General features: G+C 43.9%; 1 protein-coding gene across 1 annotated transcript in view; it reads right to left on the bottom strand.

Annotated features, from left to right (window-relative positions):
- The window catches only part of SDK1 (sidekick cell adhesion molecule 1), a 557,065-nt gene that overhangs the window by 162,673 nt on the left and 382,263 nt on the right, over positions 1-12,129 (bottom strand). Inside the window, 5 exon segments of the mRNA XM_033167902.1 lie at positions 1,317-1,353; positions 1,355-1,499; positions 10,477-10,537; positions 10,540-10,616; positions 11,814-11,961. Coding sequence (XP_033023793.1) covers positions 1,317-1,353; positions 1,355-1,499; positions 10,477-10,537; positions 10,540-10,616; positions 11,814-11,961 — 468 coding nt within the window.

The following is a 12,129-nucleotide window of genomic DNA, read 5'->3' as shown; positions in this document are numbered from 1 at the left end:
CGATAACTGGGAGCCTTCAGTTCTCATGTGCACTTGCCCCAAATGGCAGGTGATAGGAATAACAGTTGGGGCACCTTCCTGAGCTCTGAGCTAGTTCTGCCCATCCAAACCGGCCACAGGCTCTCCTGGACCAGAAGAGCTCCAAAAGGCTTTCAGCTTGGCACTGGCCTGAGCAACAAGGTCTTCTTGGTTCTACTGTGCCTCTGTGTGTTCCTTGGTCTTTGGCTCCAGGGTTGGTCCTTCTGCTCCAGCTCCCGAGCTCAACTCCTGGACCCTCCTTCCTTGTCTTGGGTGACTTCTAACAGCTGCCTACTGCTCAGCCCTGACATTCCACATGCATAGGCACCTCTTTGTATCTTAACACCCCCTAATTTTAGGCCCCAGGATTCAAGACAAGCAGTGCGTCCTGGCCCATCCCTACCCTCTCCAACAAATTGTGTCACCACAGGAAAATGCACAATGAAAGGGGAGACATTGGCCCCAGATAGGGATGGTAGCGATACAGCTGTTGCTCTCCAGGGCTGTAATGTAGCAGCTTAATTTCAGAACATTTTAATGATAATTAGAATGGCACCACTCTGGACAAGAACACCTTAAAAAAAAAAAACTACACACAACAACTTAGCAGTTGCTGTAATTGTACCAAGGCCAAGAGACACTACAAAGTAGGGGGGAGAATATATTTATGGCCCAATTAAGACTGGTACATGAGCCTGTAATCTTTTGAAGTTTCACAGTGTTCTTAATCAGGTCAAATGGTGCCTGCTGAAGAATTCTGAAAGTGTTTATATTCCTTGACCTATCACAGTTGGTCCAACAAAGAATATAGTTAATTCTTCTTTTTACCTACTTTGTCAGACACAAAGTAGGAAGATACAAGCTGTGCAAATACTTCTGCTGGTTAAATAACAAGAAAATGCACTATTTGGCATGAAACAAAAGGAAAGGTAGAAGCACTTGATCAGATGCTACTTCTTGATGCACGAAAAGGCCTCTTATCACCTTTTGCTCAGAACTCACTTTTTGCTCTTTCGAATGGGATCAGAAACAGCCTCCTTCCATGAAAATCTTCCTCCCTCCTACACAGACACACTTCAAAGGCTATACACTACCCTTCGCCAACTGGTGCCCTCCAGATGTGTTGGACCTCAACTCTCATCTGCTCCAGTCAGCCTGGCAGTATGAAAACCGGGGTGATGGGAGTTGTAGTCCCAAACATCTGGAGGGCACCAGGTTGACAAGACTGCCATGTGCAAACAAGCTGATTGACCGCCCATTTCAGTCACCAATGAGAGGAGATCCGGGGCAGAACTCACCTCCTTGCAAAGTATATTCGGTGACTGCCCTGCTGAAAGGCTCCCAAGCCAGCTCCATTGTAAGATGCAACCTGGATTTCATACTGAGTCCAGATGATCAGGTCCTTTATCAGGCAGTAATTGATCTCTGCGCTGGTGATGTTCTTGTACTGGTACTCTCCGGGGAGGCCAGCCAGACGATACCTATGCATATAGACAGAGGATCATTTGCACCAAATTACTTCAATAAAGCAAATACCCAGACTAACAAGACAGCTTCCTTTCTATGCAGGCAATATGTAATGTCCTACCCACTTGGAGAGGCTGCTGGTTTTGGATCACCTGACAAATACTGGCTGGTCCCACTCCAGAGCCTCCAAAAAATCACAGAAACAGTGGTGGGCCTGAGTGGAAACTTGGACTGAAAGGGGGTAGTAATCATCTCCCTTTCCCAAGCCCTACTCAGGAAGAGAAAGCCAACACTCACATGTGCTCCAGACCAACTGGCTATGTTGCAGGTGCCACATCATACTCACGTCAATGTTTGTTAGAAATCAATCTTGAATGCAGCAGCACCCATACTGTGTAACTCCTTGCCGACCAACAGCAGACAGGCGCCTTCGCTGTACTCTTTTTGGTGCCCCCCCCCCACCCAATTTCCTTTAAGCAAGTCTGTCTAGAAGGTTGGAATGTGTTTTAATCAAGTTTTTAACATCTGGTTCATTTGAAATATTAGTTTGAATATTTTAATTACCTGGGTTTTTGTGGGGTTTTTTAAATACTATTTTACTAGTAGTTTAATACTTTTATTTGTCTTGTAAACCTGCTTTGAGAATGGTTTGTTTCTACAATCAAGGGGCATCTAAATTTGATTAAATAAACAAGGCCTGGAAAAGTGGTGAGGCCAGCTGGAACAGTTGTGAACTGCTCAGTGGTGCCAAGGTGCTGAGTGTGCCACGTGGCTCAGCTCACCGTTCCAGGGGACTCTGGCGCTGGAACAGCTCTCCCTACTGCTTCAAAACTGCATCAACAGAAGTCTAGTGTCCAGATCAAGGTAAGTCATAGTACCTAGCACGCCTATTTTGCCTTGGTCAGAACACATGGAATATGGTTGTCCAGTTCTTGGCGCCAATATTTAAGAAAAAATATTGACAAGCTGGAATGTCTGTAGATGGTCAAGGGTCTGGGAAACAAGCCTTATGAGGAACAATTGAAGGAGCTGTGTATGTTTATCCGAGGAAGAAAAGAGGAAGACTGAGAGGAGATATGATAGCCATCTTCAAATATCTAAAGAGCTGTCACATGGAAGGTGGAGCAAGCTTGTTTTCTGTTTTCTCCTGGTCTGGAGAGTAGGACTTTAACCAATGGCTTCAAGTTACAAGAAATAAGTTTCCAAATAAACATCAGGAAGAACCTTCTGGGGTAAGAGCCTGTTTGGTAATGGAATGGACTTCCTCAGAAGGTGGTGGACTCTCCTTCTTTGGAGGTTTTAAAGCAGAGGTTGGATGGCCCACTGTCATGGAATCTTTAGTTAACTGAATAATTCTATGACAAACCTTCCCCATCTCTCCTGCTAGACAGCTTCCCACCCTCACTGACTGAGGCATACAACAGAGGTGGCAGAAACAACACACAACATCCAAACTCTGTATTATAATAATAACAATGCCAATTTCAATAATAAGAATAATATCAATATTAATCAGACAATCCATGGAGGAGAGTGCTATCACTGACTGCTAGCCACAGCTATGCTGTGCACCCACAGTTAGAGGGCAGCAATGCTTCTGAATACCAGATGCTGGATGCCACAGGGGGGGAAAGTGCTTGAATCCTGCTTGCTGCTTTCCCACAGGCAGCTGGTTGGCCCCCATGAGAAGAGGATGCTGGACTAGATGGGCCATTGGCCTGATCCAGCAGGCTCTTCCTATGCTAATAACAATGATATTGATAGGAAGTTATAAATAATATATTCTTAGGATTTCTTTATTGTAACAGACTGTGAGCGCAAAGCAGAGAAAGACTGACTCCTGCCTGACTGCTCCCAATATTATATGCTGATCTCACCAAGGATACCATGCCTAGGGCTAAGCACAAACTCGTGTGTTTATCCTGCTTTATGGCTGTAGAAAAATTACAGCTTGTCTAATAAAAATGATGATTTAGTGTTCAACTTCCCTTTGCATGCCCCCCTCACCACACACTTACAGATTTTTTTTTCTTTTGTCATAGTGCAGCAATAAATCTGTTTGAGCACGTTTATCCCTAGACTTTTGGCCCCAAAATGGAGCTAAGGAGCAAATCAGGCTCTTGTTGTGGATCCACATTCATAGCACAAATAATGACCAATGGGGGGAGGAAATGGCTTGCTGGAGATTTCCAGAGAGTGAGTAAAAGGGCTGAGCAGGAAAGAATGGGAACATCTAGGCTTGTGTACCAGCTCTGTGTGTACCTTGAGCAACAAGGTGAATCAGAGCAATTCAGGTCGTGATCTCATCTGAGTCAGATCTCACCATGAACAAGGCAGCTCAATGTGGATCAGGTGCCCTGAGTCACTCCGTGGAACACCCAGAGCTCAGGAGGGGAAGGGATAAAGAGGTGGGGGCAATCTTTCCTTTGGATGGACAGAACATAAGAAGAACCTGCTGGATCAGGTCACTATCCCATCTGGTCCAGCATCCTGCTCTCACAGTGGCTGAACGGTTGCCTGTGGGAAACTAGGAAGCAGAACATGAGCACCAGAGCTCTCTCTTCCCCTCTTGCGGCAGCGAGTTCCATAGTTGAACTCTGTGCTGCATGCGGAAATAGTTTCTTTTATCTGCCCTGAATCTTCCAACACTCAACACATCTTACACTCAAGTGAAGAGAATTATTTTCTGAGGCCACTCAAATCAGTAGGTGGCAGAGGGCTACTTCTTTCCCAATTGTTTTTACCTCTAACAATCAATTTAAAATCAAACCTCGCTCCCTCTTTTTCTTCATGGAAAGGGAAGGTATTTCCATGAAGGGTGGTGGTGAAAAATTATGATTCTTTTTCAGGTTGTTTTTTTTTTTAAATAAAGTCTGAGTACAGTCTGAACTTTTACAGTTCTCTTTCTCAGGAATCTTCTTCAGGTCCCCAGTTGCTCACAAAAAAACTGGGCAAGGAAACATTTTTATTTTCCTACCCACAAATAGTAAAGTCTTATCTTGTGGGAGAATGCTGGTGCATCTTTCTAAAATTTGACAGGCTTCATCTCCTCAGAAGATGCCTGCAAACTGCATCTACTTCTGGCTTTTTTAAAAAAAAAAAAAAGTTAGAGACTTTATTTTTAAAAAAATAATAATAAGTAAGTAAAGGTTCCTCACATGAAAACCCCTAAATGGGTATGCCTGAATTTTGGCAGCATTAATCCACACTGAGGGGGTTCCTTTGCCTGCAAACTTATACACTTGTGTGGAAAGGAAGTGAATTTACATTCATTTTTAGATTCCCCATTATAGCCAACTTTTCCAATTTAATAGATCAGATTTGGATCAAAAAGAAGAAGAGAGAATTAGAATGACCCAGAGGGGATCTGAACAACATCAGGTTGCTTTCACATATTACAGGTACAATTACAAGGTGAATCTTGTCATCATTGCACACCCCTAGTAGCATCCATGCAACTAATAACAGGCACAAATTGCCTTCATGGCCAATTGCTCTCCATTCTGTTACCACTCTTCTAATGATGATCCACTGCATGCAAAGGCTCAATTCATGGTCGACAGCATACCATTTTTTTTTAGTGTTGTTAAAAATCCTATTCAGCCCAATGCCAAATGCATTCACTTTCACTGGAAGCTGCCTTGTGAATTCACTGGATCAAAAGACAGATAACATTGCCTTAGAAAGCCCCAGACCCAAAGGAATATCTGGTTTGATCCTCACAACTACTCTAGAAGCAGGCTGGGCAAGCTTCATGGCTGAGCAGAATTTGAACCTAGGTCTTCCTGGTCCTAGTCTGACACTTCGCAACACTGAATTTATTCATTTATTCATACCTTTCTACCCATAGGCACCCATAATTACAATCTGTGCAGTATTAACAAGGCAATATAAAGCTGGCTTATGCTGGTTCAGACCATTTGCCCATCCAGGTAGGTGGTTCTCGAGAGTCTCCAACACAGGTCCTCCCCAACCCTACCTCCTCAGATACTGTAAATGGAGATGCTAGAACCTGGGATCTGCAGAACCGTGGGTCCTTCCCTGCCACATAAGAAGTTACCAAGGCATGAAGGCTGTCAAGTCCTGGTACTCCCCAAAGGGGTGCAACTGGTGGAAACAGAACTAGTCTACAACTCATCAATGTTCCTGCAGGCATTGGGTTGGCCACTGTGAGCATGGATGCTGGACTAGATAGGCCATGGGCCTGATCCACCAGGCTCTGCTCATGTTCTTAGGCACAAGGATAGAATCTACAGGTTAGTCTTTGCCAACCTGGTACCCTCCAGCTGGTCTGGACCATATACTTTATTTAACAAGATTCATATGCAGCTTCCCAAAACAACAACTCCCTCCCCACAGGAGTGCATTTGGCACCATCGTTATGCAGCTTCCAGAGAATGCTGAAAATGCACCTCTTTACCTGGCTTTTAACACTTGATGTGTGTAATTTTTGGACCCATCTTATTGTTGTTTTGAACTGTTTTTAATGTTGTGCTTTGATGTTGTGACCGACCCTAGGACCTTGGAATGAAGGGCGGATAATATAATATAATATAATATAATATAATATAATATAATATAATATACTGTAATATAATAAAAACAATTGCACCAATAACAACACCTCTAAATAGTTTTTATGTACTGGCTGAGACTGATGGGAATTTTCATTCAAAACATCTCTCTCTCTGTGTGTGTGTGTGTGTGTGTGTGTGTGTAATCTCAAGCTCTGATTATATGATACAACAAATACAGGAACATATATATTCACTTTAAAACAAAAAGATATGAGTTGCAGAGGAAAAGAAATCAAATCAATGTCTCTGTGTAGGAGTTATGACCTACATGAAAGCCAAGGCCATCTGGTGAATCCCTCAAAGCCCTGTTCTTGCACTCAGCGGAGGGGAAAAACCACATTGAAAGGAAATAATTATCAAAAACAAACAATCCTCGGAAGCCTGAGAACTTGCAGGCAGGGAGGGGGGGAGAGGAGATATGTTTGCCTTTCCCCCTTCAGGAAACAAGCTGTACAATAGCTGTTCAGAATATGCTAATCCACATATCAGAAATAAGTAGACTAAATAGCCGTCTGACTTGCAAATGAGGCATTATGACTCTGGGAGACGACAAACATGGAAATAGTTATATTGCCTGCACTTCTATTTATCCCTAAATTAACAAGCCACAATTGTAGGGAGGGGTTTGGGCAACAAGCCAGGCCTGCCTCAGGTTTTCCTGCTCAAGGCCTTGATGGCTGCACAGTGGCAAACAACACAGGACAGCATCCATCTAAGTCATACTCAGAGTAGACCCATTAAAAATAATAATGGATGACTAACTTACACATGCTGTTTTCGATAGGTGTGCACTAAGTATGACTGAGTATTTGGATACAACCCCATGTCAAGCTGCACTGACTCCCTCTGTAATGTCTGCCCCAACTGACCCCGGGTCTTGAGGTCATGATAAGATGCATCTCCTCCAACCCTCCCTGCTCAACACTGCTAATTTCCACTGGCGGGATCAGGGAAACCACCTTGTCATGAGTTCGGGTCACAGGTCAAGTTGGCCCAGATGTTATGGGAGAAGGAAACTTGATCTTGGGGCTGTGATTTGAACAGCAGCCCCAGTTTCTTCATTCCTCCTCCCTCAAAAGAGAGGGAAGGTGGCCTGTCTCACTTGCAAATTCACACTTGAAGAATATTCATCCAAACTCCAGGTGCAAAGTTATGGCTCTCTCCTGGTTGTCCCCCACACATCTAGGTGGAAACCTACCTGAATCAAAGAATGTGAAGAAGCCACAGCTCAGCTGTAGAGCAAGGGCTGATTCCCAGGAGTTCTAGTTTTTTAACAGTAGCCCATTGCAGATGATGCAAAGACCCCTGTCTCATAGCCTGTGGAGCTGCTGCCAGCTAGAGGAAACCATAGTGGCTTAGATGGGCCCGCTGTCTGATTTGGTATATGCTCTCTGTGCATCCTGCTGTTCTCTTGCAGTCAACGCATGGGTTGTCCCTGGGATTGTGCTCTTGGCTTAATGCTCATTCCTGGTTCTCTGCGTGTAGCATCTCACTGCTAGGGAGCAAGGGATGGCCAGTTTGCAAATGTCACATCTTTCTGTGTCCCACCTCACTGTGAGCTTTGACATATAGTATAATGGAAGGTTCAGTACACCTTCAGGTGTTAGAGGAGTTGGACAACAGAAAGGTGGTCTACTTCTGGGCCTGACAACATCTATGCCTGACAGGCATGCAATACCTTGCAAGTCTCAAAGTTTAAATTTACAGCTATAGTGTGTCAACTCCCAACTGCATGCTTCAGTGAAGACTATAGCTGGGAACCGGAGGTGGGCGGGGGGGGGGAATGCTGCTGACAGTTGATGCTGCCAGAAGCTCGCATCCTGCACTGGAGCAAAAAATAAAAGCAAACTTGGGTGGGAGGACTGCTCTTTCATCAAGAAAGGTTAGTCTAGTAACAGACAATGCTTGCCTGCGGCATCTCTCTCAAGGACAGTCATGGGATGTTAAAAAGCAAGGCTTAAATTCTATCAGCAAAAAGCAAGGCTCACTAATCTGCCACCAGAGGAACAAGTAGAGGAGGGCTGGACTAGATAAGAGCTCCCCAGTTCCGCAACAAGATGCAGCCCACTTTCTGTTTCAGGAACTGTTTTCTCAGTCCTGCACCCAGACCCTGGTAGGACATTTCCTATGAGCTGATCATGGCTCCTTGGTTTGCCAGTGGAAGCTACCATTCACTGCTCCAGTAAAATCAATGTTAGAATAGTCATCTGATCACTGTCCCATTACCTGTGTGCATCTGCTGGGAGTTATGATAAGCACACAGGCAGAAACATACGAACATAAGAACGGAAGCACTCTCACAGGACAGCAGTGGTATAGCAGGCTTAATGGAAACCTGGTGGAAGAGAGGTGACGAGTTGGGCATGGTTTTCTCTACTATAAACTTTATAAGAGGGACATGGAAGGACATCCCAGAGGTGGTGGCCCTCTGTACATCGAAGAGGACATTGAGTTCAGCAAGCTAGAAATCCCGAAAGCGACAGACACCTCCATAGAATTGTTGTGGGTGGTGATATCGGGCCCCAAGAGTAATTTAGTACTGCTGGGGATGAGCCATTGTCTCCCTGATCAAAATCATTAGTGAGATATTGAGATAATAATAATAATAATAATATTTATTATTTGTACCCCGCCCATCTGGCTGGATTTCCCCAGCCACTCTGGGCGGCTTCCAACAGAAACCAAATACAACAATATCAAACATTAAAAACTTCCCTAAAAAGAGATGAAGAACAAAATTAAGGAAGCACCTGAAAGAGGAAATGTTGCAGAAGTGGGTGACTTCTTCACACAGATTGGATACATATGTGTTCCAGTCACAACAAAGAAATAAAATTTCCAGATACCCTAAATGACTATGCCCTCAAACAGCTGTTCATGTAACCAACCAGAGGGGCAGCAACCCCAGACTTAATCTTGAGTGTTGCCCAGGATCTGGTGCAAACTGTTAGCATTGCAGTGACCATAGTGCTATCAAATTTAATGTGCATGTATATGAGAAAACCTCAATATGAGAAGTTCAAATGGAGTGTATACTGAAGATGAGGAAAGGTACTATGAGTGTCAAGAGAATGCTTCATCCAAAAAATAGAAGGCTACTATCCATGATGACTGTTGGAGGCAGCAAAGTTTCTGAATAAGAGCCACTGGAAATTGCAGTTAGGGAGAATGCTCAAATTCTGCTTCCGGGTTTCATACAGGCATGTGGCTAGCCACTGTGAGAACAGGATACGACTAGGTGGGCCATTAGCTAGATCCAGCAGGGCTCTTCCTGTGTTCTTATTGCTGTTGAAAATGCTGAACTATGAACAATTATGGTAATCAAAGTGGGAAGTAGTATGACTACAGCCACGGAAAGTGAATGTGTAATCACAAGTCATTTCAATTATGTGCTTTAGGTATTTAGGTACATTTCCCTCGGGTGCCATTGTTGCAGAGCACATGACTCACAGGTTTCTAAAGTAGCAATGAATACCTTCTTTCCTGACTATGCTTAATACAAAAGTCTGGCACTTCCAGTTTTGAAAAACCGTTTTAAATAAAGTTTCTGCTTAATCAGCAATACATTCCTCAGAGCAAAAACCTGCCCCATCTAATGACAATAATAATTATTTTATTATCCTGACTCTGGGCGATGTCCCCACCTTTGATCCTTATCATAATCTTGAGAGGTAGCGATAGGCCCAAGATCACCAAGTGAGTTTTGTGTCCAGGGTTTCAACCAGGGTTTCTCCAGCACTCTAGCTCAAGTGTGGGGAACCTGTGGCCCTCCAGATGTTGCTGAATTCCAACTCCCATCATCCCAGGTCCCTGGCCATTCTTGAAGGGGCCAGGCGATCAGCTGCTACCCCATACTGTCCCTGTGGCATGGTGAGCAGAGTAACATTCCTCTGCCTAGTGGCCTCCAGATGTTGGACTACAACTGCAATCAGCTCTGATCATCGGCCGCTTTGGCAGAGATTGATGGAGTCCAACCTGGAGGAGACCAGATTGGAAAAGCTGGTATAGTACATATGTACTTGTACTGCAACTGAATAATGAGGTGTTAGGGGAAGAGTAGGACCTCTGTTGGAGGAGGAGTAGAACCTTTGGTGTGTTCTTTGGGGGCTGGCAGAGAGGACATAGAGGGAAGCTAGGAACTTTTTTTCCAGTCCAGGAATTGATTCAGGCTCAAGAAGTGAGGTTGGGACATCAAAATTCACCTGTCCTTAGAGGAAACGTTTTATGAAACCAGGAAGTTTCCAAGCCAGGCTCAGATAAACATGTAGATCATCTCAATCACTGGGGTGAAATTGGGGATGATCCATCAATATACTTTCTTCAATTCTTGTTTGCCAGATGTCACAATGAGGCATAGTTCATCGTCACTTTTAGACAGACTTCAGACATTTTAGGGCAGGTGAAGTTCACTTACCGCAGGATGTAGCCATGGAGAACCCCATTGTGCTCACTTTCAGGAGGGGGTTGCCACTGAACATGATAGACTGATTGGTCCGCCCGCTAGCCACAATATTTTTGGGTGACGCGCTCGGAGGTTCTTCGGGTAACATCAATCTACATGCAGTCAGACATGGAAGAAAATAGCAAAAAAAAACTCAGCTGATGTCTTCACTTAAAGACAATATAGCATTGTTTTCAGAGGTCTAGTAGAAATAGTTGCAACAAATCAACATAGTAGAAAGCCAATTAAGCAAGCAACAAGAGAGACAGCTGCTGGGATAATTTATTTTGTCTGAATCACTCAGCTTGCCATGATATCTCAAAATGATTGCACGTCTGAATGAATTTACACAACAGCCAAGAATGCATGATTTCCTTCAAATTCCTCCACCCACCATACCCACCTCCCCCACTTCAACTCTTTATCTCAAAATCTCTGCATTTCAAAACAAAATAGAAAATTATTTCCAGTAGCACCTTAGAGACCAGCTGAGTTTGTTCTTGGTGTGAGCTTTCGTTTGCATGCACACTTCTTCAGAAGAAGTGTGCATGCACACGAAAGCTCACACCAAGAACAAACCCAGCTGGTCTCTAAGGTGCTACTGGAAAGAATTTTCTATTTTGTTTCGACTATGGCAGACCAGCACGGCTACCCACCTGTATCTGCATTTCAAAGCCCTCTAAATTTTGGGTTCAACAAAAGATCAATGCATTGGAAATCAAAGATGGAAGTATGCTCCCCTTTTATGTTTTGTGGGACAGATCAATGTCCAAAAGAAATATTATAACCATTGCGCAGTTGAACAAAACACAGGGAAAAGTTTTTTAGATCCCTGCTTGTTCAATGCTCATCTTGGCAAGTAAAGACTTAAATGGCTTGTCTCAGAATTCCTGAGAGTCTCCTAGCACTCGGCACGGGGTGGGGGGCACTTTGAAAAATTTACAAGAACATAAAATCTGCCCAAAAGGTTTAGAAAGTGATGGGTGGGGTGAAGTTTCCAAAAGAGAAGGAATGGTCTTGAACACTAAGGTCACCCAGTCTCTGTGTGCTTCTCAAAACCTTTAAACTCCCTCATCATGTTTATAACCACCTCAAAAAAATGTGCCATGGGCTATATTTTGTACTTAAATTATTTTGATTTCAGAATATGGGTTTTCTGGTCACAGTTTTCAGTGGCTTAAGAGGAGCAATGACTAGAAGGTCAAAATACGTAGATCATATCTATCATAGTGGCCCTTGTTTTCACAAGCATAGTTATACCCAGAGCAATGGTCGCTTAATGTTCACAGAGGGGTTTTGTTTCATGGTACCTGCTGGTTTCTAGGCTGTACTGGCCCTTGCCCACTCGGTTCACAGCACACACTCTGAATTGGTAGGTGCGGGCGGGAGTTAAGCCGCTCACAGTGATGCTGGTCCTCTTTGGATCAATGTCTGAGAGGTGTACTTTCCACGGAGAGTCTGGTGGAGGGAAGCAGAATAATGGCATCAGCATTTGACTAGTATAGCAAGTAATCAGATCTGGATGACCCACAAGAAGTCAACAACAGAGAAGTCGATGCCTTATGGAACACCTTTCTTCCACTTGCCATTGCTTTTTTCCATCTTTCATTGATTTGTCAAGCCTTA

This window comes from Lacerta agilis, chromosome 13, assembly GCF_009819535.1.
Source record: "Lacerta agilis isolate rLacAgi1 chromosome 13, rLacAgi1.pri, whole genome shotgun sequence".
In the NCBI taxonomy this organism is placed as follows: Eukaryota; Metazoa; Chordata; class Lepidosauria; order Squamata; family Lacertidae; genus Lacerta; species Lacerta agilis.
Note: the sequence above shows the minus strand (reverse complement) of the source record. Positions and strands in the feature narration are given on the sequence as shown.